Genomic DNA, 27,682 nt, shown 5'->3' with positions numbered 1-27,682 from the left:
GTGTGGTGGGGATGGGGGGGGGGGGTGTAAATCCCTGTATGCCCGTTTGCAAGTATGTGTGCATAGGTATGTGCTGTGGTGTGTGTATGTGCTGTGGTGTGTGTGTGTGGTTGCGTTCTCTCAGGGGCACGAGAGAACTGTCACTGTTTTCGGCTCATTAGTTACAGCTACAGAAATAGTAGCATCATCACCCACACCTCTCTCTCTCTCTCTCTCTCTCTCTCTCACACACACACACACACACACACACACACACACACACACACACACACACACACACACACACACACACACACACACACACACACACACACACACACACACACACACACAATCTTTCTGCTAAAACATTCTTTCTAACCTTCTTTGTGCTGTCCTCCGTCTCATCCATCATTCTTTCCTTCCTTTCTTCCTCTGTCCACTTCTCCTCCCTCTTTGTAGCCAGAAGCACCACTGTAGAAATGCTGTTTAAATCATGTGTTGTCCTGGTAGCAGAAGAGGTCCGTCTTGCGATCTCGCTGAAGAGAGAGGGGGTCTTTTTCTCTGCACATAACACGCTGTCGAGGTGTAGAACATGTAGAACGCTGCTCTCCTCTCTGCTCCTGTGTTTCCAACCCCCTCCGTCCCCTGTCCCCCCCTGCCTCGCTACCCAGACGAGAGGGCCAGTCACACACACATAAAGGAATGCCAGTGTGAGCAAGAGGGTGACAGAAAGACGGAGAGCGAGGATAGAGAAAGTGAGAGAGAAGACAGCAGCAGCAGAGGGAAGTTTTAGCAGACATATGTGTGTGTGAGGTGTGAAGAGGCAAAGAGAGGTGTGTGTGTTTTTTTATTTTTTCACCTTCATTTAACCAGGTAGGCTAGTTGAGAACAAGTACTCATTTACAACTGCGACCTGGTCGAGATAAAGCAAAGCAGTGCGACAAAAACAACAACACAGAGCTACACATAAACAAACGTACAGTCAATAACACAATAGAAACATCTATGTGCAGTGTGTGCAAATGTAGAAGAGTAGGGAGGTAAGGCAATAAATAGGCCACAGAGGCAAAATAATTGCTATTTAGCATTAACACTGGAGTGATAGATGTGCAGATGATGATGATGATGATGTGAAAGTAGAGATACTGGGGTGCAAAAGAGCAAGGGGATGAAGTAACAATATGGGGATGAGGTAGTTGGGTGTGCTATTTACAGATTGGCTGTGTACAGGTACAGTGATCTGTATGCTGATGCTTAAAGTTCGAGAGGGAGATATAAGACTCCAGTTTCAGTGTGTGTGTGTGTGTGTGTGTGTGTGTGTGTGTGTGTGTGTGTGTGTGTGTGTGTGTGTGTGTGTGTGTGTGTGTGTGTGTGTGTTTCGGCAAGCAAGATCTCGCCACAGAAACACATGAAGCACTTACAGGATCATCATAAGCCACAGTCCATTAATTACAGTGCATTCGGAAAGTATTCAGACCCTTTTGTTTTTTCCACATTTTGTTACGTTACAGCCTCATTCTAAAATGGGGGAGGAGGGCCTTGGTGGAGGCCACTGTGTTCTTGTGGACCTTCAATGCTGCAGAAATGTTTTGTTGTCCCAGATCTGTGCCTGTCATTATAGGGCATTGTGTCTAGATTGATGAGGGGAGGGGAGAAACTATTTAATCCATTTTAGAATAAGGCTGTAATGTAACAAAATGTGGTGTGTCTGAATGCTTTCCGAATGCACTGTATAATCCACATAATTATTCACATGTCCTGTTGCTGCAGGGTTATTTTCCTACTGTAGCAAGCTGGCTCAAATTAAGGTCCTACATCTGTAGTTCATATAAAGATCATGTAAATGGGGAATGTGTGTGTGTTTGTGTGTATGTGAGTGAGAACACGAGAGGGAGATATAGTACATACTATGTGAGTGTCCAAACATGCAAACACACACACACAGTATTCAGAACAATCTCTTCTCTGATCCTATGTTTCCTACCGTCTCCCTCCATCCCTGTTCATCCCCTGTCTCCCCTGCCTTGTTATCCACCCGAGAGGGCCTGTGGCTGGGATAGAGGTCAGGCATGTGAAGCCTCTCTGGGTCCTAGTCTTCCAGTGGAATTACACACTGACCCCGTCCTGCCTCTGCTGCCAGCAGTCAGCTTTGACTTACCCTGCCTGTCAACGAGGGTGTGGGTGTGTTTGCTACCCTAACCCGGCTCCAGAATCTAACTACTACAGCCCTCCTCCAGCCGGCCCTAATATAACAGCAGGAAAGGAGGCACATAATTAGTAGGACAAGCTTTTGTCATCATTGTGATGTCTCCAGATTGACTTTAGATGCAGTATAACGTTGTCTAGAGTGGAGAACGCTGAAATTTTAGCGAGCTACCATTAGCATTGCTAACTATTTCTGACTAACTTTGCTAGCTAATGGTACCATTTGCCATCTCTCTAAAGTGAATCTGACGACATCATAATGGTGGCAAAGTTGTTTCCTACTAATTATTACTCTACTTTAGCACTGCCATCGTATTTCCAGGCCACTATTGTGTAAATTTGACGAAACAGTCATTAGCCACCGTTCAGAAAGACTTGGCATTAAGCATCAGTGCGACATCAATATGCTGAGGCATCTGTAGAACGTTGATGACAATGGCAACGATGTGACCGAGTGAGGAAAGTGCAACCCATGAATAATATGTTTCACAACAACTTGTTGTCCATGTTTGTTACAATATCCCTCTAATACCACACTTTCTGCCCATTTCTTGTCTTGAATGCTTTTCCTGAACTATAATTGACACTCAATCACTCTTGCCGTCTTTCCCTCTCTCTCTGCCTCCCTCCCTCCCACCTCTCTCTTTCCCTCTCGCTCTCTCTCCCCCAACCCAGGTGTGATCATCGTGCCCAGTGCTGGGGTGGGTATCGTCCTAGGGGGCTACATCATCAAGAAGCTGAAGCTGGGAGCCAGAGAGTCAGCCAAGCTGGCTATGATCTGTAGCGGGGTGTCTCTGCTCTGTTTCTCTACGCTCTTCATCGTGGGCTGTGAGAGCATCAACCTGGGAGGTATCAATATACCATACACCACTGGGTGAGTTACTGCAATACTACTACTATTACTAATATACTACTACAGATACTACTATTACACCACTGGGTGAGTTACTACAATACTACTACTACTAATATACTACTACAGATACTACTATTACGTCAATATACCATACACCACTGGGTGAGTTACTGCAATACTACTACTATTACTAATATACTACTACAGATACTACTATTACGTCAATATACCATACACCACTGGGTGAGTTACTACAATACTACTACTACTAATATACTACTACAGATACTACTATTACGTCAATATACCATACACCACTGGGTGAGTTACTGCAATACTACTACTACCACTAATATACTACTACAGATACTACTATTACGTCAATATACCATACACCACTGGGTGAGTTACTGCAATACTACTACTACTAATATACTACTACAGATACTACTATTACGTCAATATACCATACACCACTGGGTGAGTTACTACAATACTACTACTAATAATAATATACTACTACAGATACTACTATTACGTCAACATACCATACACCACTTGGTGAGTTACTGCAATACTACTACTACTACTACTACAATACTACTAATATACTACTACAGATACTACTATTACATCAACATACCATACACCACTGGGTAAGTTACAACACAACTACTACTACTCCAATGCTACGACTACTTCTACAATACTACTACTACTACTACTAATATACTACTACAGATACTACTATTACGTCAACATACCATACACCACTTGGTGAGTTACTGCAATACTACTACTAATACTACAATACTACTAATATACTACTACAGGTACTACTATTACATCAACATACCATACACCACTGGGTAAGTTACAACACAACTACTACTACTCCAATGCTACGACTACTTCTACAATACTACTAATATAATACTACATATAATACTATACATGCCATACAGCACTGGGTAAGAGTTTTTATTTTTTATTTTATTTAACCTTTATTTAACTAGGCAGCAGTTAAAGAGGTACTACAATATAATTACAGAGTTACGACAATACTTATACTATACTGCATATATTACTATTATATCAACATACCATAGATGACCGGGTAAGTTATGGAGAAAAACTACAATACTATGAATATAATACTGCAGATATTACTATAACATCAACATACCATACACCACTGGGTAAGAGTTACTACTACTACAATACTACTGCTATTCAACAGATATTAGTATAACATCAACACATACCATACACCACTGGATAAGTTGCCTTGATGAAAGCTTTGCACACTCTTGGTATTCTCTCGACCAGATTCATCTGGAATGCTTTTCCAACAATCTTGAAGGAGTTCCCACATATGCTGATTGTGGAGGCCAGGTCAACTGATGCATCACTCTCCTTCTTGGGAAAATAGCCCTTACACAGCCTGGAAGTGTGTCATTGTCCCGTTGAAAAACAAATGATAGTCCCATTGCTCGTGTTTCTTGGCACAGGCAAGTCTTTTCTTCTGATTGGTGTCCTTTAGTAGTGGTTTCTTTGCAGCAATTCGACCATGAAGGCCTGATTCGTGCAGTCTCCTCTGAAGAGTTGATGTTGAGATGTGTCTGTTACTTATGTGTCTGTTACTTGTTACTTGAGATGTGTCTGAATTTATTTGGGCTGCAATTTCTGAGGCTGTCACTCTAGTGAACTTATTCTCTGCAGCAGAGGTAACTCTGGGTCTTCCTTTCCTGTGGCGGTCCATATGAGAGCCAGTTTCATCATGGCGCTTGATGGTTTTTGCGACTGCAATTGAAGAAACTATTTCCATATTGACTGACCTTCATGTCTTAAAGTAATGATGGACTGTAATTTCTCTTTGCTTATTTGAGCTGTTCTTGCCATAAATGGACTTGGTCTTTTACCAAATACGGCTATCTTCTGTAAACCATCCCTATCTTGTTACAACACAACTGATTGGCTCAAATGCATTAAGAAGGAAAGACATTTCCACATGTTAACTTTTAACAAGGCAACACCTGTTAATTGAAATGCATACCTCATGAAGCTGGTTGAGAGAATGCCAAGAGTGAGTAAAGCTGTCATCAAGGCAAAGGGTGGCTACTTTAAAGAAATATATATTTTGATTTGTTTAACACTTTTTGGTTACTACATGATTCCATATGTATTAATAGTCTTCACTATTAATCTACAATGAAGAATATAGAAAAACCCTTTGACTGGTACTGTATACTATTATATCAACATACCATACACCGCCTGGTAAGAGTTACCGCATTACTCGTACAATACTACTACACATATTACTATTACATCAATATACCATACACCACAGAGTAAGATACAGTAAATCAGAGTAGTAGTATTGTAGTATAACTATTACATCTAGTTACGACCCGTACAGCACTGGGTAAGAGTTACTACAATACTATTACACAGATGTTACTATTACATTAAGTGGATAAGGATCGCTGATATCACTGTGACTATTACCACAGTGAAATCCACAGGGTAAGAGTCGTTACTATATACTCATCATCATCGGCGGTCACTCTGGGTCGTGTATGATTGTCCTCCTGATGGGTCCTACTTCTGGGTCTTCAGATGGCCGATCTGGGAGCCACATATTTTGGTGGAGTATGGGCAGGGGGTGAGTGATGGTTGGACCTTCTTGATGGAAAGTCTCTCCTTTCGAAGTCGCCGCTTGTGCTCTGCGCCACGGCGGAGATCTTCTTTGTACCGCGCTACACCCTCTTGGACAGTTTTTCTCCATGTCGACCTGTCTTTTGTAGTTCTATTTGCAGTAAGTCTTTGGGGTCGCTTCTCTTTCCCTCCAGGAGCCCACTGACCTGTTTCAGGAGGCGAGTTGGCACCATGGCCAGTCCATCGGAGCTGGTGTTGAGTGGTGCTACTGATGTTTGCCTCCTTGGGGACACTGGTGTTGATGCGCTTGTCTTCCCAGCTGATCCTCATGATGTTGCGGAGGCCATCTTTGGTGACACCAAGGTTTTAAGATGGCTGCTGTATGTGGTCCATATTGCTGACCCATACAGTAGAATAGGGAGAAGTACTGCTTTGTAGACCAGGATTTCGGTTCTGGCCTGGATGTCGCGATTCTTGAAGACTCGTTTGCTCAGTCTTGAGAAAGCTCCACTGGCATGGCTTAGGCGGTGATGTATCTCAGAGTCAATGTCGGCTTTGGAGGAGAGAAGGCTGCCAAAGTAGGGAAAGTGGTCCACATTTTCAAGAGTGGTATTGTCAATTTGTATTATTGGGGCTGGTGTATTTTTGTCACGCTGTGGTTGGTGGAGGATTTTGGTCGGCCAGACCGAGAAGCTTGTCTACCTTTTGCGAAAGCGTCCAGGATGCACTGAAAGTCCTCTTCCGAGTGGGCAGTGGTGGCGTTATCGTCTGCATACTGGAGCTCCACAATGGAAGTGTTGGTCATTTTTGCTCTTGGCCTTGAATCTGTTCAGGTTTGCAGTCTGTTCTGTGCAGGATCTGGACTCCCTGAGGCAGATTTGAGCCTGTGAGGTGGAGGATGGCCACAATGAAGATAGAAAACAGGCTGGGTGCAATGATGCAGTCCTGTTTAACTCTATGGTCCACCTTGAAGTGAGCCACTGTTACTGAGCACTAAAGCTGACTTGATATCAAGCAGCAATCCCAGTATTATATTACTACTATGTTACTCTATGGTATTGGCTACAAGACTTATACATGATTACTACTATGAGTCCTTATATCACTGAAGACTATTGCTATTCTTCAATGGTTTATCATTTGCCACTGTGAGCGAATGCAATATTTAACACCAGTGTTCTATTTTAACCATCATCAACACCTATTCAACAGCCGTTAGTTCTATTGGCGTGGTGTTGGCGTGACTGGTCCATTAGCAACCACACACACTCACACACGCACGCAACACTATCATCTGCTGTGGAACACAGAGGATTCATCCCCACATCACCTTCTATTTCTGTTCTGTTTTATATAGTCCCATCAAGGTGTTGGGTGTTTGTGTAATCATCACTCCTCATGCTTGGTCCCCATCCTGCGTCCCTGGATGGCCTGGAAATTGTGGACGCACACACACACACACGGATGGACACACAGACACACACACACTGCTAACATGTGTAGCGTATGTGATCCAAAGCAACAGCTGTACAGTGGATGCATTTTAAATGGCACCCTATTCCCTTTATTGATTTGTTTATTTATTTAATTTCACCCTTATTTAACTAGGCAAGTCAGTTAAGAAAAAATTATTATTTACAATGACGGCCTACCCTGGTCAAACCCGGACGACGCTGGGCCAATTGTGCGCTGCCCTATGGGACTCCCAATCACGTCCTGCCTGAGCTGACCAGTATCCCAGACAGACTGTTCTGAGCATTCCTTTGTCTCAGAGAGTCAGCGTTGTCCTTTCTGACCTGACCATTGTCCCAGACAGACTGTTCTGAGCATTCCTTTGTCTCAGAGAGTCAGCGTTGTCCTGCCTGAGCTGACCAGTGTCCCTGACAAACTGTTCTGAGCATTCCTTTGTCTCAGAGAGTCAGCGTTGTCCTGCCTGAGCTGACCAGTGTCCCTGACAAACTGTTCTGAGCATTCCTTTGTCTCAGAGAGTCTGTGTATAGATCAGTTAACAGGAAGCTGTGAGCTGATGATGAAGAGGACTGGGTTTACTGGCAATATCATGAGGAATGTCAATAGTGGCATAACTACTGATTCACACTAACACACACTCTGACCGCGTGCGAAATGGCACCCTATACACTATATAGGGCATTGCTATCCTGGGTAAAAAATGGTGCACTATACAGGCTCCGGTCAAAAGTAGTTCACTATATAGGGAGTAGGCTTCCACTTGGGAAGAAGACTATGTGTCTGACCCTAGTTCACCTCTGACCTCTATCGCCCAAGGCGAACATTATACCAACAGTAGGGAAACATAACTACAGTACCAGGGAATTCATCCACTGCCCCCTCTCCTGCTATAGTATAATAATCTGTATCCTGTTGACTATTTGGATTGTTACTTTATGTTTCTGTAACATCTGCTGGCTCCAACTGGTGCAGCCAGCCAGTCACAGGGGCTTTGTCTAGAGTGGAGATCTGTAATCACCGTAGTGCGAGTGGGTCGCCAAGCAGGGGCAGACTGACTCCATTCTGTGCCCCCTCCCCTGCCTGTTGGCCTAGTGCTGGAATTTGACGGGGGTTTGTTATGTCAGGGTCAGACCTAACAACCCAACTGAAGGGTTATCTCAACCTGACCTGAACTGACCTAACCGGACAGATTGACAAGGTAGATCATTCGATTCAGGGGCTCCAGGTCGTTATTGTAAAAGAGGACGTGTCCTCAATGTCTAAATAAAGACAGCAAACACGGGACTGATGACATCATCTGGAGTTGCCATAACATGGTCTCGTGGTGCATAGTGGCGTAATGATATAAGTGGGAGAAAATACATGCTATTTGTATGTTTTGAATGTAAAAGTATATTCCTGTCTGTGTGCTTTCGCAAGGTGGTGTTTGTAGCCTGACTACGGTTTTAACAATTCCCAGGTTTTCCAGTAATCCCAGTTGGAAGATTCACGGAGTCAGGAGGAAATACGCAGGGTATTCGGGAAAGTTCTCAGAATATTGAGGTGTTGTGTCCTATCGTTCCGATAGAGCTCAGTGTTGGAACTCCCAGAGTCAACTGGAGACAGGCTTCTCTTCCCCACTGTGTTTAGAGGGATCAGATCATTGTTTGAGTTAGAACCTGGTTCCCACAGAACTCCTGTAACGTTTATTCAGTCCCTATCACTCTCTCTCTATATATCCCTCTCTCTGTCTATCTCTCTCTCTCTCTCTCTATATATATATCCCTCTCTCTGTCTATCTCTCTCTCTCTCTCTCTCTCTCTCTCTCTCTCTCTCTCTCTCTCCCTCTCTCTCTCTGTCTGTCTCTCTCTCTCTCTCTCTCTCTCTCTCTCTCTATATATATATATCCCTCTCTCTGTCTATCTCTATCTCTCTCTCTCTCTCGCTCTCTCTCTCTCTCTCTCTCTCTATATATATATATATATATCAATATATATCTATATCTATATAGATAGATATCTATATATACACATACACTGAGTGTACAAAACATAAAGAACACCTTTCTAATATTGAGTTGACTCCAATGCTTCCCACAGTTGTGTCAAGTTGGCTGGATGGTGGTGGACCGTTCTTGATACACACAGGAAACTGTTGAGCCTGGAAAACCCCAGCATCGTTGCAGTTCTTGACACAAACCGGTGTGCCTGGCACCTACTACCATACCCCGTTCAAGGCCACTTACATTTTTGTCTTGCCCATTCACACTCTGAATGACACACATACACAATCCATGTCTCAGCTGTCTCAGGGTTTAACAATCCTTATTCAACCTGTCTCCTACCCTTCATAAACACGGATTGAAGTGGATTGAACAAGTGACATCAATAAGGGATGAAAGCTTTCACCTGGATTCACCTGGTCAGTCGACGTCATGTTCATAATGTTTTGTACACATCTCTCTCTCTCTCTCTTTATCTATCTATCTTGTTCTGAAAATGTAGGAAACACGGGTGTACAACATATCATTACTCCAATAAAATGAAATGTAACTCAAGTCTCTCTCCAGGCCCACTCTGACTATGACCCATCATAACCTGACTGGAGGCTGTAATGTGAACTGTGGCTGTAAGATCCATGAGTACGCCCCGGTGTGTGGCTCTGACAGCATCACCTACTTTAACCCATGCCTGGCTGGGTGCAGCACGGTGAGCAACGGCAGCACTGGGGTAAGTACACACTCGACTGACCAGGCAACACCTGTACACACGTGTGTATGTGAGGAGTAGGCTTGTCTGAGACCTGAAGAATTGTGTTTGCTCCCCGCGGTTCAAGAGTCTGTATCCTTGATCCTGAGAGATTGTAGAGAGACAGCTCAACTCACATTGTTAGCGCCAGCACACAACCACAGGCCCCTTTTAACTGAATGACAATTAAATGATGTCATTTGGGCAGTTGTTTGAATTAAGTGGTCTGTTGTGTGCCAGCTGTGTCAAATACATTTGACGAATTACAATTAGTGGATCTTATGGTGGTTGAAGTCACATAATTAAATCCAGAATCGGCTTCCTATTTCGCAACAAAGCATTCTTCACTCATGCTGCCAAACATACCTTCATAAAACTGACTCTCCTACCGATCCTTGACTTCGGCGATGTAATTTACAAAATAGCCTCCAACACTCTACTCAGCAAATTGTCACCAAAGCACCATGTACTACCCACCACTGTGACCTGTATGCTCTCGTTGGCTGGCCCTCGCTACATATCGTTCGCCAAACCCACTGGCTCCAGGTCATGTATAAGTCTTTGCTAGGTAAAGCCCCGCCTTTTCTCAGCTCACTGGTCACCATAGCAGCACCCACCCGTAGCACATGCTCCAGCAGGTGTATTTCACTGGTCACCCCCAAAGCCTATTCCTCCTTTGGCTGCCTTTCCTTACAGTTTTCTGCTGCAAAGACTGGAACAAATGACACAAATCACTGATGCTGGAGACTCATATCTCCCTCACTAACTTTAAGCATCAGCTGTCAGAGCAGCTCACCTGTACATATCCCATCTATAAATAGCCTATCCAACTACCTCATCCCCATATTTGCACCCCAGTATCTCTACTTGCACATTCATCTTCTGCACATCTATCACTCCAGTGTTTAATTGCTAAATTGTAATTACTTCGCCACTATGACCTATTTATTGCCTTACCTCCCTAATCCTACCTCATTTGCACACACTGTATATCAATTTTTTTCTATTGTGTTATTGACTGTATGTTTGTTTATTCCATGTGTAACTCTCTCGTAGTTGTTTGCGTTGCACTGCTTTGCTTTATTTTTGCCAGGTCGCAGTTGTAAATGAGAACTTGTTCTCAACTGACGCACCCGGTTAAATTATGGTGAAATAATTATTTTTTAATAATAATTAGCCTAGGTATAATTTTGCAAGCCCTGAATTCATTAGAGTATTGCTATTGTCTGAAATCCAGTGTTTTGACCTTTAATTGTACAACAAAGCATATCCAGAGAAATCGCAATATACACTCAATGACCAGTTTATTAGGTACATCCATCTAATACTGGGTTGAAACGTTGCTAAATTGGTATCAAGGGATACCTGGAAAACATTCCCCACGCCATTACTCCAACAGCCTGTACCGTTGACACCAGGCAGAATGGAGCCATTGCTTACACCAAATCCTGACTCTCCCATCAGCATGACGCAACAGGAACAGGGATATGTTGGATGTTTTTCGACTCCTCAATTGTCCAGTGTTGGTGATCGCGTGCCCACGTGAGCTGTATCTTCTTGTTTTTAGCTGAAAGGAGTGGAACCCGGTGTGGTCGTCCGTGACAATAGCCCATCCGTGACAAAGACCGACAAATTGTGTGTTCCGAGATGCCGTTCTGCATACCACTGTTGTTCTGCACCGTTATTTGCTTGTTTGTGGCCCTGCCTGTTAGCTTGCACGACTCTTGCCAGTTTCCTTTGACCTCACATCAACGAGCTGTTTTTGCCCACATAACTGACGCTGACTGGATGTTTTTTGTACTATTCTTGGTAAACCCTAGACACTGTTGTACAGTGTAAAGACTGGACTAGGAGACTGGACTAGGAGACGATTCTGAGATATTGGAACAATCACGCCTGGCACTGATGATCATACCACGCTCAAAGTTTCTTAGGTCACTCGTTTTGCCCATTACATGGAACAGTAACTGAATGCCTTGATGCCTGACTGCCTGCTTTATATAGCAAGCCACAGGTACCTGACTCACTGTCTGTAGGAGCAACTATTTTCACTAACGTGGTGGTGTACCTAATATACATGCCTAATAAACATGTATATTGTGAATCGCCCACAAGTTTGAAAAGAATTGAGATATGATTTTTACGCCATATCGCCCAACCCTAGCTAGCTGCACAGTCGCACTGGAACTCGACAACCGTATCTGCCCTTTAGACATTCTGGGAGACATTTGTGTGAGTCCCAAATGGCACCCTATTGACTATTTAGTGCACTAGGCCCATAAGGCTCTGGTCAAAAGTAGTGCACTATATAGGGATTAGGGTGCCATTTAGGACACACAATGGTGCTTCAGTGAAAGGTGTGCTGGTTTCCTAGCAGCAATAGAACAGTTGTTCAGAACTGTTTCATGACTTAATCCCAGCTGTCTCCTGAAGATTATTCAGGATTCAAAATGCATCTTATTCCCAATAACCCTGGTTGCCAAAAAAACGTAAAACGAGTTTGTACGGTATTCAGTAAAATATGTACAGTACTTTTAAGCTCTGAGTTGATTTGGGAGTAAACCTGAAAAGATGATCTAATATGTTATGCTAGCCTATTGTAAGCCATTTAGCCGCAGCCTACAATAACATTGAGTCCTCTACCCCCTCTCCCCTTCTCTGAGAGGTAAACCCTGGGCAGGAAGACCCATCCTAAAAACAATATCAGACAGGATATCACAGCAAAGCTAGACAGAGAAATGCCTAGGGGCGAGTTACAAATTGCACCCTATTTCCTATACAGTGCCTTACTTTTTACCAGTGTTCATGGGTCACACACACCCCTAGATTATTTAGGCACAACACTGGCCTTAGAGAGAATGCGTGTTTGGCTGAGCACACAATGCACCCACAGTGCAGAAGTCTCACCACATAGCTACAGTACAGTATAACATCTCAAGGTGCCTTTGATGTAGCCTAGGGAGCAGGGATGGGTTTGATTACCAGTGAGAGTTGAATGTTTCTGCTGCATTAAGGGTTCTAGGAGATGGAATACAATGTCCCACTGGCAAGTTTCCCAGACAGAGTGTGTGTGCAAGTTAACTTTGTCCTTTCCTGCAAACCACATAGTCTGTGTGTGTGTGTGTGTGTGTGTGTGTGTGTGTGTGTGTGTGTGTGTGTGTGTGTGTGTGTGTGTGTGTGTGTGTGTGTGTGTGTGTGTGTGTGTGTGTGTGTGTGCGTGTGTGTGTGTTTACATGGAAGAGTGTGTTTGTGTGCGTATAATTAGAGAGTGTACAAGTGTGAGGTGTGAAATGGAAATGTCTTTTTTTGCATGGAGTCACGGCCAGGTGTGTGTGTGTATACTGTGTCATTATTGTTTCTCAACACTTCTACATGAATGTGGATGCCACCATGATTACGGATAATCACGAATGAATCGTGAATAAAGATTATCAAGAAGGTTACAAATGCACAATGATCATACCCATAAAACATGCTAACCTCTCACCATTATCAATCACGGGGGAGGGTAGCATTTTTGGGGGGAGATATTCTATTATTATTTACAATAAAGGCAACTCCAAAATGACACAATACATTATTTACCATTCATTTATATCGGGCACAACATAATCCAAAACACAATCAAAACAAACTGCAAAGGCATCCAACAAGCTTGACGTAGTCATTAGCTATGCCTCCATTAACTTGTCCAGTGATTTGTTTTGTAACGACATTTATAAAGTGCACCTGGAAGACAAATGTGACGTGATAACATCATGTGCCCCGCCCGGCGTTCAATTCTAAACGGTTAAACAGATATGTCTGAAAAAATCATTAAAAGTGACATTCTGTACTCTCTCCTCATATGAAACATTTGCTCACAAATCCAAAACGCTGGAGTATAGATCCAAGTTAAAAGATGTAGCTTCACTGTCCAAATAAATACTTCGGGGAGTGTATATCTATTAAACATGTCCATCTCCTCCACCAACAGATCAGGAACTACACAGAGTGTACGTGTGTCCAGAGCCGACAGGTCATCAGCCCTCCTGCTGGTGGTCAAGGCAACCAACTGCAGCTGGTCATCGTTAAGACCTACCTGAACGAGAACGGCTTCGCGGTGTCGGGGAAGTGTGACCGCACCTGTAACACCCTCATCCCCTTCCTCATCTTCCTCTTCATCGTCACACTCATCACCGCCTGCGCTCAGCCCTCCGCTATCATAGTCACTCTCAGGTAGGAGGACTGTGGCCACTCAAACTCTTAAAAACTCCTTGCCATGCAAATGAATGATTTATGAATGCTGCATATCGCTACTAAGTAGTGTTTCCCAGCTTCCTTCCCTTGCACCCTTTCCTTCAAGAACACTGATGTAACTGACATAGGAATTCAATTCCGGTGTTGAATGTAGTAATGTGTGAAAAGTGCAGAATTATGTGCAGTCGGCATTAATGCGTTGAGAAGGTTTTATCTACAATATGTCAGATTGCTAACACTCTCTGAAATTCTTGCTATTACCAGATTAAAGGAGCCCAGCTCCAGTTTAAACAAGATTGCAAAATGTTAGATTTACGGGGCTTTGACTCCAATACTTTCTACAGTTGTGTCAAGTTGCCTGGGTGTCATTTGGGTGGTGGACCATTCTTGATGAACACAGGAAACTGTTGAGCGTCAAAACCACAGCAGTGTTGCATTCTTGACACAAACCGGTGTGCCTGGCACCTACTACCATACCCCGTTCAAAGGCACATATTTTGTCTTGCCCATTAGCCCTTTGAATGGCACACAAACACAAAGTGTAGATGTCGCCTCGCCTTCATCTACACTGATTGAAGTGAATTTAACAAGTGACATTAATAAGGGAACATAGCTTTCACCTGGATACACCTATAAAAACACTAACATATACACTGAGTATACAAAACATTAAGAACACCTGCTCTTTCCATGACATAGAATGGAAAGAGCATGTGTTCTTAATGTTTTGTGTACTCAGTGTATATGTTAGTGTTTTTATAAGGAAGTGTATGCACTTTATATTTTAGTGTGTTCCTCTGTAATCCAGTCTCACTCTCCGTCCATCTGTCTCTGTCCATCACTCTTCAGGTCTGTGGATGAACAGGAGAGACCATTCGCTCTAGGGATGCAATTTGTCCTGTTAAGAACTCTGGGTAAGTTTCTGCGTAGAGATCCTATCATTCATATTATGTGATTCTATATGTTTTTCTATGAGTTACTGGGTATTTTTACAGGCACAGTGAGCTTGTAGTGTTCCCACATCACTCAACCAGCCAGTGGAGGCTGTTGAGGGGAGGACGGCTCATAGTAATTTTGGTCTGGACCGGAATGAATGGTATGGTATCAAACACATGAAAAACATGTTTGATTTTCCATTCCTTAGATTTAAAATTCCACCAGCCACCACTGAAGTCAAGTATTTGAAAAGGTCTTGCATGACTGGTCTGAAACAGCCTGTAGGGCTGTAGGGTAATACTAGAACATGATTCTGACCAAAAGTATTATCATTTTGTTTTTATATTATTTTTTTTACATTTCTATTCGTTTCGATTTTTATTTGAAATTCAGTCTAGTTTGTTTGTTTTCAGACCTGTTTTACTCATTTTTATTTAGTTTGAGTTTTTTAAAAACATTTCTATTTCGTTTTATATTATTTAATTTAAGGTTTACTGACAGAAAGTAGTGTATTTCTTCAATGTTAGCCAGTGATAGGTAGTGATAGTGATGCACAAGCTATGGCTATTTGAAACATCTGAATCGGGCAGGTAAATGCTGCCAGGACATGGAAAAGTGTTGAAAACTATGAATAAAAAGCTTGAAAACCCCATTAGATTTTTGCCCAAAGTTTAGGATAAGAACTGAACATAATTCATGATGGTTTTTATTTTATTTGGTTTTGGAGTCAAAGATAAGAGTTTCAGTATAGTTTTAGTTTTTCAAACAGGTTTATTAATTATTTTATTTCAGTTTATGAAAGTGTTTATGATTAGTTTTCATTTAGGTTTTCATTTACTATAATAACCTTGCTTCTGACCTTTTCACTGCAGGTATGTGAATAGAACTCTCATATTTCAACACCCTGAAAAGGTGTGTGCCTCATGTGTGTGTGTAACTTCATTCACAGTGCAATGCAGTATGTCACCTATAATACTGTCAGAATCAGTACCACCATTCGACCCAGAAGGAATGCCTTAGATCTAGGTGTTTAGTCCAGGGTTGGTTTGTGTGAACTTCAGACTCTGCTTATCTGAAATATTTGGCTCATGCACTATAGCTCTGGGATGACACTACTCCTAGGTACAGATCTAGGATCAGCTTCCCGCCGCCAATCCTAACATTAACCATTAGTGGAGGAAATGCTACATTTACCCAAAATCTGCATCTCGGACCGACTCATCTCTGCTCAGTAGTGGATATATGGCGCCACCCAGTGGTGGTATATCAGTACTGCACAGACAACTGCTGCGTTGACTTTTCTCCTGTTTATCGTCAGCATAGTATAGCCCATGCAGATCATATAGGCTAATTTCTATGGGGTATCTTACATTAGTCTAGAATGACTAGTGGTTATTCCTAAACTGGTTTTCACTGTAAGACCCAACTAAAGACTTCTTCTAAACATTCAAAACTTGTTTCCGGGTGCAGTCTAGCACTTAGAAGCACACAAACCTTAAAGGGATCAGTCACAACCAACAGTATTTTGCAAACACTAGTTTAGGCAGCATAGCTGAATGGCAGATGGCATTGTCTCTCACTCTGTTCACTCCCCAGCGGTGTACATACTTCAACACCACCTGTATGCTGTGTTATAACTGTTTAGAGCTTGTGTTCTAACTGTTCCTCTCCTCTCTCTTCCGCCAGCATATATTCCTACTCCCATCTATTTTGGGGCGGTGATCGACACCACCTGTATGCTGTGGCAGCAGGACTGTGGCGTCCACGGCTCCTGCTGGGAGTACGACGTCACTTCCTTCCGCTTCGTCTACTTTGGCCTGGCCGCCAGCCTCAAGTTCATTGGCTTCATCTTCATCTTCCTCACCTGGTACTCCATCAAGTACAAGGAGGAGCAGGCAGAGCGCTGGCACCAGCGACTACCCCCGTTGGGCACTGTCTCTGACCTCATCTGCCACGTGGGGGGCCAGAAGAGCCACGCCCGAACCCGCTCCTGCCCGGTGTTCATCCCGCCTTGCGACCACCCTCCCGTGGCACTCCTTCTCAACCGGGGTCACAGCACCATCACCCTCGTTAACCGAGCAATAAACCCGCTCCCTCTCTGCTGATGCCACACACAGTAGCTCCGCCCACATATGAGAGCAGGAAGTAAACAGACCACACCTCTTCCTCTTTAGGTCACACCTCTACCTGTTCCTCCCCGGGGGTTGTGACACGTGCCTTCCTGTTCCTGTCTCCACCTTGTTTCGAAACTATACACCAATCAGGCGGTGTGGGGGGGGGTGATTTCCTTGGCTCTGATTGACAGGCAGAGAGACCAATAGACTGATAGTGACAGAGGCCATTTGTGGTAATTAAGAGCTGGCCACAGTTATATGGGCGTGTCACAGGGGAACAGCTCGACTCCCTATTGACCTACAGAGCTGTCTGTCTCTGCTGTGCACATCATTAGCTGCAGAGTGGAGGCTGGTGGGAGGAGCTATAGGACAGGTTCATTGTAATGGCTGAAATGGAATTAATGGAATGGAGTCAAACATGTGGTTTCCATTGATACCATTCCAGCCATTACAATGAGCCCATCCTGTAGCTCCTCCCACTTGTGACACAGCATGTACAAAAGTTAACACACAAGTGTTTGGGATCAATTCGAATTGAGGGCAGTCAATTCAGGAAGCAAACTGAATCGATAGTCAATTACTTCTCAAACTGAAAAGAAGCTATTTATGTAAAGTTTTCAATTTTGGAATTTTAAATTCAAATCACTTCCTGAATTGACTCCAACCCTGATACATTTCATAAATCAAAATGTTTGTGTATCAACATGATCACATGGTGCTACTGTACTGTAAAATGGCCTGGGCATTAGTATATTCTAATATTCTTCTTCTCAGAAGGGACATGTGGGTACTACATTACCCATGATGCCTCATCATAGTTGCAGCGTTTCTCTCAAGCACAACATACCAACTGACAAACCTGTTCTATTCTATGCAAGGTCCTGTGTACTCCCATACAGACAGACATACACCTCTCAGTACTGTATTGACTTACTGTACCCCTCTCTGTGCTTGCATCTCAAATGGCACCCTATTCCCTATATAGTGCACTATTTTTGACCAGGTTCCATAGGGCTCTGGTCAAATGTAGTGCATTATACAGGGAATAGGGTGCCTTCTGGGACACAGCCTATCACCCATTCAATCACATTATACCACAGCTGAGCATATCCAGCTAATATTGAATGTGGTTAGCAGCAACATTAAACAGTACTATTTAGGAGGGGATTATATCGACTTAAAACTCAGTCATACATGAGACATTTGTCCAGTTCTGTCTGTCCTTGTGACCGTCTGTTTAAACTCTTGGTTCAGAGCAGAGAATGGGCCACCCATTTATTTGACTCTTCAGCCCCCTTTGAAACAGTAACTCAGGCTGTGTGGGCCTATCATTGGTTGCTGGCTAGCTGATTAATGCTAATAGCTACGAGGGTAACCTGCTAGCCAACTAGCTTGCTTATATCCAATGGCTAGTTAGTAGCTAATGCTAATAGCTACCAGGCTAACCGGCGTGCAAGCCAATATCCAAGGGCCAGATACTGGCTAATGCTAATAGCTACCAGTCTAACCGGCTAACTAGCCTATATCAAAGATTATGGATATAGTGACAAGATACATGTCTCTCCATCCTAACAACCGGAGTCATTGTCCACAAAGCAGCACGACTGGCTGACTAGCTCCCAGCTATTCTTTCTTTGGATATGTGGATACATTTCATTATTGTAATCCTGAATATTCGATGAAGGTTGTTGACGTGAACCGATATATTCAATGGGCAGAGATGCTATGCTACTAGCCTCATGCCATGAATATGCATAGCCATCTTGAGACAACTCCTCATACGAAGTGTTTTTTCTCAAAGTTGCCGGGATGTCACGTGTCCTAGTTATATCAGTACACTCGTAACAACTCAAGCATTACAACACTTTTATTAGATCAAGTAAACCTCATGTAGCAAATAAGCCATAAACAAAATGTATTGACCAAATTCGATACTCTTATTAACCTCCGTACCAAGCAAGGCTTGGAGGGAGACACAAACGAGGGAGACATATTTTCCCTGGAGTTGTGCCTCTCTCTTCCTCTCTGCCTGTATCCAAAGAAGAGTTACTAACGGACTGTCCACCTAGTCAGGAGTGGTGGTCTGCACCATAGTTAGTCTGTGTGGAGTTAGTCTTCATTAGGACTTTAACTTGGGGAATACAATGGGGAACACAAACACACTATTGTATTTATAACATAACATTAGGTGGTCTTTGCTGGAAGGGAAAACTCAGTCATAATCCTCATCCAAAAGAATATGACATAAGAGGACTAAAAGCTGTCATTTTAACTGCAAATATCTACAAAATGTTTTTTTTCTTCTTTTTACTTGTTTGAAAAAGTATTGCATTTGTTTTGAATTGAATTTCCCTTTTTATGTTAAAGGGGTAAGTCGTGATTTTGGCAATCTACTTCCCCAAAGTCAGATGAACTCGTGGATACCATTTTGATAAAGGAAGTTAGAGGTAGTTTTGCGAGCCAATGCTAACTAGTGTTAGCGCAATGACTGGAAGTGTATGGGTATCTACTCGCATGAACCCAGCCCATTTACAAACTGACTCTACACTAGGTCCAATATTGCTTCATTTCAGCATTGTTGTATTGACAGTTAGGCATTTAAGAAGTAGTGTAGTAAGGAATAAATCAACAAAGCCCATTATATCAACAGATAAGTCACAATAACAAGAACCAGTATAACTGATTTTTTTTGGATCATTCAGTTCAGGAGTGACTGGGACCCACCCTCTGCTGGACATAAACATGAATTGCAGCCCGGAGTGAAAAAGACAGGGAACGGTCTACCCTTTACCAAGGTTTCCCAGAAATTCCAGTAAGAAGATTTCCGGAATCATGAGGGAATAAGCATGAAATCCATAATCCTCCCGGAATTTTTGGAAAACCTGGGAAAGTTACTGGAATTTTGCAACCCTACACAGACCTACTACTAATACTGTTTTTGTTAAACTGGACTGCTGCTGTGAATTTACTACTTGTTTTTGTTTTCTAGGACACTTTTTAAGAACATAAACCATTATGAACAGCAACTACAGTATTTATACCTTGTTTGGCATGAGGCATGCCTCATATCCATTATATATTTGCGCTTTTAAAACCGGTTTCCAAAGAACAGCGGATTTATCTGATGCAGTGGTAAAGTTATATGAATTAGGCTGGGATTCAATCCGATCAGGCTTTGTCCACAATGCATGTTTTAAAGGTAATGTTCCCGCGTTCGCGGACACCACATTCACAGTAAAGGCTGCATATGTTGACTCAAACGGAAATGACTTTAAATGGCACATTGTCCAAAGACTGTGATGGGATTAAATCCCAGCCTAAATGTCTTTGTCCTCAAGTTATGTAAGAGACTGATGATGATGATACTTGGCTGAAAAATGCCAAGTTATGGTTTCTTATTAGTATTATCATGAATTAGTAGCTAACTGTTCCCAAACTATTATCATGTAAATATTTAAAATCAACGTAGTATAGAGCTTAAACTTAGTTAGAAGTAGGTATTTATGAACTAACCATAACCATTGTAGACAACATCATAAAATTACTTAAAAATCCAAAAACAAGGAAACCGTATATTTGCTTCTCTGTGCCTGAATGACCTACAGCATTTTACATAGGAACGACCTGTTACATTGAATTTGAGGGATTGGGGAGTGGGTTGTATTTTGCAATATGTTTTTTTGTTGATGGCTCCATTTGAATTGGTTGGTGTTGAAGCCCTCTCTTTGGCTCCATCCAAAACGACTTAGTTTGCATCTCAAATGGCACCCTACTCCCTTTATGGTGCACATAGGGGTCTGGTAGTGCAAAAGTAGTCCCCATGCATCCCCTATTTCCCACGCAACCTGGCCATAAGTAGTGACCTATATAAGGAAAAGGGTGCCAATTGGGACAGGATGGTATTGTTACCCAGGATGCCCTTTACCTCCATTCAACAAGGTGTAAGCAGCACTATAGGAAGGCTTGATCTGCGTTCAAAATGGCACCCTATTCCCTATATAGTGCACCATAGGGCATAGGGTGCAATTGCAGATGTATCCTTAGCCTTCTCGCAACACTTCTCCAAGGTAGACTGTAGACTTGCTTTCCATCTCTTTCTCTCCTTTCTCTCGCTCTCTTTCTTTTGATCAGTATTTCTTCAGAACGTGTTTTCATTATTTCATGGACTGACAGTGTACTCTGACAGTGTATTCCATCCCAAATGGCACCCTATTCCCTATATAGTGCACTACTACCCATAGGGCTCTCTGGTCAAAAGTAGTGCACTATATAGGGAATATGCTGCTATTTGGGATGCAAACTGGAGGTCTGCAGCCCTTGATTTGTGTTCCTCAGGAGCAGAAGTCTAAACCATATTTGTGGACACTTGGGCTCCATACTTGCGAACATTAGAACATTTTCTCAGTCTCAAAATGCGCATCAGCCAATTCAAATCGGTGACATAGTTGCACCTTGTAAAATGCTATATGTTAGCTGTTCCCATTACATAATCTGGCACATTTAGCCATATGCTAACCAGGCGGCAGTGATTATTTCCTGTAAGAAATTCCACATCAGCCTATCAAGATCTTAGACTTTATATCCATCAACCAATGGCATTTCTTAAAATAGTCGACAATATTTCATGACAATGAATCCTTGACTAGGCTACTAAAATTCAAGAGGCACATTTTTGCTCATCCATTTCACACATGTTCATGGTAAAAGCAGAAAAGGATAAAGGTCTATAAAACGTTTATTAAGTTTATCGTACATCGTTAGCGTATGCCACTAAGGTGATTGACTGTGAATCTTCGGAGTACAGTAACCGTGCGTTAGAGGCCCCCCATCTCATGAAGCTTATGAAGGGGAAAAAAGAAAATTACCAGAAGCCAGACTTACAACACTGACCTATCCGTCCAGTTGAAATGTTGCATGTATTTCAGTAACTTTGATTAGCAGGTGGTGCCGTTTGAGTCATGTTAAAGATGCTCTCATGGAAAAGTGGCCCACTATGTTAGCATTTGTATTTGGCTGATGCAGAATTTGTTAACGGGCATGATCACTGCCACCTGGTCAGGTTAGCATAGGGCTAACTGTGCCAGGTTATCTAATGGGAACTTCCAAAGTAATGTTTTATCACGTGCAACTACGTCAACAATTTTAATTGGCTGATGCACATTTTGAGACGGAGAAACTCTGAACTTAAACTAATGGACCCTTGGTTTACAAATGCCTTGAATACTTGATATGTGTCATTAAAAAACTGTAAAAAGGAGATTTGGGTCTGGTTTATGTTTATGCAATCAGTATAGCAGATGTTTTTTGTGGGGGGTGATCAAGCACTATCCTAGATTTTCTAGAAATCGTGGTTGGAGGATACTGGATTTCCTGCTTATTCGATCCTGATTCTGGGAATATTCCAACAGGGATTTCTGGCAAACCTAAGTTACAGAAGTGTGGGATGGATTTATGAATGTATGAAGAAATGGTCATTAAATAAGCTGAAATGTCACTAAAATATTTGACACGTTTATTTCTAAACAGCTTCTTGGCTTTCCTGAACCCAGAATTGTTGCAACACTTTTTCTACACACAGAATAAGGAAAGGAGGAAAATACTGCTTCACTAACAGTTGTTGATCTAAGAATCAATGAACGTTGGTTTTAGGTGGAAGCAACATTGAACAAAACGTAACCATCAGTAGAAGATGTAAGAATGAGTGGCGATGACACAGGCCAATGCAAACATACCCAATGATATGTAATGTGAGTGGTGTGGATTAAATCCTAGGATTCTTTGCTTATTGCATATAGAATATACAGTATAGTCTAACAGACAGTATAATAAATGACGCATAGATCACCTCATAGTAGTAATGCCATATGCTATTCAAGCAATGGAGGAAAAGATTAGGGGTGGCATCTCAAATGGCACCCTATATAGTGTAGTGCGCTACGTTTGACCAGGGCCCATGTTGCTCTGGTCAAAAGTAGGGCACTTTAAAGTGAATAGGGTGCCATTTGGGACATACTTAGGTTGTGGCTTTGTGGTCGTTGTCTCTTTTTGAGATTTAACTTGGGGATGATTATGTGCATCCTTGATTATCAATGCAATAGGGAATACTGGTCTAATGTGAGTTTTATTGTGTGCGGTAGTACATTTGTGCTTAATATCTGAAGTTTTTATTTAATTAGGTGATGATGATGGCTGAGTGTAGAACAAAAAGTGAACTTGAAGTTACTGTAGCTAGAAGAGTAACATAACATTTGTTTTTTTACCTTTATTTAACCAGGCAAATCAGTTAAGAACAAATTCTTATTTTCAATGACGGCCTGGGAACAGTGGGTTAACTGCCTGTTCAGGGGCAGAAAGACAGATTTGTACCTTGTCAGCTCGGGGGTTTGAGCTCGTAACCTTCTGGTTACTAGTCCAATGCTCTAACCACTAGGCTACCCTGCCGCCCCCCATAGTGAACTAAGTTAAATATTTACAACTCACAAAATTATGTTAGCAATGTTCATTGCTAACTTTTTTTTTTTAACTGAACTTTCAGTGTTGCACTTGCAGTAGCAAGTATCCATGAAACCAACTTACCCTTTAAATGAATTCACTGTGTTAAAAATGAAATACCAATGATCAGTGTTAAGCTTTGAGATGCCATTGGAGTTACAGTGAATACGTGTTTCCAAACCACAAACATTTCAACTAAAGGCAACGGTCAGTACAAGGGAAAAGCGAAATAAATGTTCAAAGTGCAATTATGGTCAAACTATTGTGATCATCTGATTTGTCAATGGTTATATTTCTGATTGGACTGCACTGTGATAATTGGTCGAGAGATGACTGAGGCCGGGATTCAAGCCTATCCTCCTTTGTCAACTTTTTAAAGTAATGTTTCCACTTTCGTGGAGATCTCATTCATGGCAAACGCTCAATTGGAAATTACCTTTACATGTCAAGCACTCTACGCAGATCTAACGCTGATCGGATTTAATCCCGGCCTGAGTCTGTTAGCATTAGCCAAGGCGTTAGCATTAGCAAACTCAATTGTAGCCTACCAAGGTGTTTGCATTAGCCAACTCCATTGTAGTACATCAAGATGTTAGCATTAGCCAACTCTATTGAAGCACATACCAAGACGTTAGCATTAGCCAACGCCATTGTAGCACACAAAGGTGTTAGGTAATGCCAGAGATACTGGATATAATGACAAGAAGCTTGTGTCTCCGCCCTAACAATGGGATTCATTGTCCACAGAGCGTAACGGTGGGCTATCACGCTCCCATCTGTTACTATCTTTGGATTGGTGGATACATGTCGGTATTTGAATACTTTTTTGAATATTCAATGAGGGGTGTTGATGTCAACCACCTGTATTCAATGGAGTGAGATCCTATGCTAGCCTCCTGATAATGCATAGACCATCTCGAAATTCAACAGGTATAACTTTGAGAGAAAAACACTATCAAAGTTGCTGGGATGTCACGTGCATTACACTTATATCGGTAAACTCGTAACAACCTAAGCATTAAGAAACTTCTATTAGATCAAATAAGCCTCACATATCAAAATAGCTTTACATTTTTTATCTTGACAAAATTCAGCACTCATTGCCCAAGCTTGCTTAATAATTAGCTTAACGTGGACATATGTTCAGCCTGGTAAACCCTCTCGCTTCGCCTCTTCCTCTCTGGTAACGCTAAATGACCACTAACCTTCAGACTAGAAAACCTGTTTTTACTGTTAAAAATATATATTTAAAACAATGGTGTTATCCACTTGGACTTTTATTAAAATTCCCATATTTTATTAATTTCAACTGCATTAAGGCTTTTCTTTTTCTAAATATATATTTTGGAAAAACAACATAACACTGTAGTTCTTCTAATAATAAATGGAAGCACCTGTAAAAAAAATCAACAATAATAATAACTTTAATACTCATGAATAATACAGCTCTAAGTCAGACTGACAGGTGGTGGCATCATCATTGGCCTTCTTGGCTCTCCATGTCCCCCAGTTTCTGTGTCTCTCTGTGTCTCTATGGTGACCGGCTGGGCCGCCCAATGTCAGGCCAGCACGTGCGTTTGTCTGTATGTGTCTCACTGGGTGTGGTTGGAAGAGGGCAGGGCGGGAGACCCACTACCCTCATAGTCCAGGGCCTGGAGCTGGGCATGGGACTCGACCTGTACCTCTATCTGTAGATGTGCCTGTTGGAGCTGGGGGTTATGCACTACCACCCCAGTCCCCTGTGGGGCGCCAGTCTGAGTCTGAGGCGGGCTCCTAGTGCTGGTAGTGGTGGTGGTGGTGGAGGCCTGTACTCTGGGCCTCAGTGTCTGTGGGGAGAGGGGGAGGTAGCCCTGGCCTTGGAATATGTCCTCTTCCTCCTCCTTGTCTAGTCTCAGCTCCAGTCCCTGGATGAGACTGCCCTGTTGGGTCTGGGCCTGGCCTGGGTAAGACCCCAGTCCCAGCCCCATCTCCAGGCTGTTGTGGGTGCGGAGCAGGTCGTCGTGCCGCGTCTCCATCTCAGTCAGGCCGTTGTTCCCGTTCCCACTGAAAACTAGCCCCTCCCCCTCGCCATCTAGCCAGTCCTCCTCCAGCTGATGGGCCAACCACACTTCACCACCGGCAACCACTTCCCCCCCTCTGACCCCTCCTCTCCTCTGACCTGCTGACATCCCAGACACCACTCTGGGGGGTCTGCCTAATGGATAAGTCTCGTCAGGGAGGTCATTCACAGATTCTAGTTGAACTTTAACCTCTGACCTCTGAGGTGTGGGGTGTGTGGGTGTTAATGGAGGAGGTGGTGGTGGCGGTGTGCTAGGGGCAGGATGGGTAGTGCATGGGGTCTCTGGTAATCCCTCTGTGGCCCGATTCAGGAAGACCGGTTCTGGCCAGATGTCCCGGCTAGGCGTACCTTCTCCTCCGCTGCCCTCCTCCAGCCCCCCAGCCCCAGACCCGGAACCCTGCTCTGCCAGGGAAGTTGCCGATGCCGGGTCATCCTTTAAGTCAAGCTTATGGGTTTGGTTGTCGTCGTTGTTTTGAAGTTTCGAGTCTAAAACGTGTCTCAGTGCAAACATATTATCTACATCCTTCTGGAAGATGTGCCAGTCGTCCTGTCTGAGGCTGTAGTCAGTCCTGTGCTGGTACAGGCTCTGGTTTACACTACTATACAGCTCCTCCAGACCTCGCCAGTCCACCTCCTCCTCCGTCAGGTTGGGCAGCTTAACCCGCTCGTCCGTCCCAGACTGGCTGAGTGCTATGAGGGGAGAGGATGAGAGGGTCAAGGGCTGGAGCAGGGAGTGTTGGTGGTAATGTGGGAGTGTGTGGGAGAATTGGTGGTAATGTTGTATCGGACTGGTAGTATGTGGGAGTGTGAGAGTTGGTGGTAATGTTGTATGGGACTGGGAGTGTGTGGTGTAATTAGGGGAAGTGTGTGGTTGTGTTGGGTCACATGTCATGCAGTCATGCCCAGCAGCAGAATCTAGCCTTCAGCCTCCTCTATGGCAGTCAGCTCCTTGGGGCCCCCCCCCCCCCCCCCCCCCACACACACAGTTTGGCCCGGTAAACATAGCACCCAAGCTGAAGCCATAAGCAGCAGAGCAAACACAAGTCATCTTGACATAAAATGACAATATTTCCTCAAAGATACATAAAATTCTCAGATCTACCGTTAGACTAGCTAAACTAAAAAAAGAAGACTGATGATAGGCTTGTTGTTTTCAAATGAGTATCCAGGTCACCTGGGAAAAAAGAAAATGGAATCTGGGAAATAAAGGAGGGGAGGAAAATAGGATGATGAACATCTGCAAAAAAAGGAGTGTTGAGGAAGGAGAGAGTGAATGATGAGCCTGCTGTGTGGTGCATTAGAAAAATACAGTTACGGCCAATATACTACAATTGGAATCATAGTTAGGGTATATGCTTACTATCAATAAGGTTGGAGTGGATTCCATTTCATTTTAGTAAATCAAGTTAAATTCCAACAATTGGACAAGTCCTTGACTGAATTGAAATGGAACCGACCCCCTCACCCTGATAGACAACCTGATAGACACTAACCCTGATAGACACTAACCCTGATAGACACTAACCCTGATAGACACTAACCCTGATAGACACACCCTGTATCATTATTGATTACAAGAGGGAGCTCTTTCAAACTCACTCTGCCCTACAGGGCATGTACGAAGTACTAAATAGCAGGGATACTCAAACCTGGACTTTGAGTCTAGTTCCATATGTCATTTTTACCTGGCAGTTAATGGCACTCGCCTGGTGCCACAGGTCTAAATCAGTCCCTTACTAAAGGACTAAAAATAAGCAGGGGAACTGGACTCGAGGCCCAGATTTAGGTCACCCTGCTATAAAGAGGGAGAATAGGGGAGGGTTTTATATCAGTATACTATAGGCTAAGAGACTCACAGGAAGGACTGGCTTGGTCTCCTCTTTGACCACTTTCGATGCCACTGTTGCCTGGTAAGCAGGTGCCCAGAAACAGAGGTCAATAG

At 43.1% G+C, this 27,682-nt stretch overlaps 2 protein-coding genes across 4 annotated transcripts in view; one reads left to right on the top strand and one right to left on the bottom strand.

Moving 5' to 3' along the window:
- The window catches only part of LOC135517392 (solute carrier organic anion transporter family member 5A1-like), a 94,767-nt gene extending 72,084 nt beyond the window's left edge, over nt 1-22,683 (top strand). The window contains exons 6-10 of the mRNA XM_064941638.1: nt 2,863-3,061; nt 9,723-9,882; nt 13,877-14,118; nt 14,989-15,053; nt 16,762-22,683. Of these exons, the coding sequence (XP_064797710.1) occupies nt 2,863-3,061; nt 9,723-9,882; nt 13,877-14,118; nt 14,989-15,053; nt 16,762-17,180 (1,085 nt within the window). The 3' untranslated portion in view covers nt 17,181-22,683. The remainder of the gene's footprint in view (nt 1-2,862; nt 3,062-9,722; nt 9,883-13,876; nt 14,119-14,988; nt 15,054-16,761) is intronic.
- A 2,395-nt stretch (nt 22,684-25,078) lies between these two features.
- sulf1 (sulfatase 1) overlaps nt 25,079-27,682 on the bottom strand; it is a 70,807-nt gene continuing 68,203 nt past the window's right edge. For 2 of the 3 annotated variants that reach the window (XM_064941633.1, XM_064941634.1), the window contains one exon: nt 25,079-26,430. In XM_064941633.1, the coding sequence (XP_064797705.1) occupies nt 25,274-26,430 (1,157 nt within the window). In that variant the 3' untranslated portion in view covers nt 25,079-25,273. The remainder of the gene's footprint in view (nt 26,431-27,682) is intronic. The other variant, XM_064941635.1, reaches the window with a different exon arrangement.

This window comes from Oncorhynchus masou, chromosome 28, assembly GCF_036934945.1.
Source record: "Oncorhynchus masou masou isolate Uvic2021 chromosome 28, UVic_Omas_1.1, whole genome shotgun sequence".
Lineage (NCBI taxonomy): Eukaryota > Metazoa > Chordata > Actinopteri > Salmoniformes > Salmonidae > Oncorhynchus > Oncorhynchus masou.
This window is presented reverse-complemented; position numbering and strand designations above follow the sequence as displayed.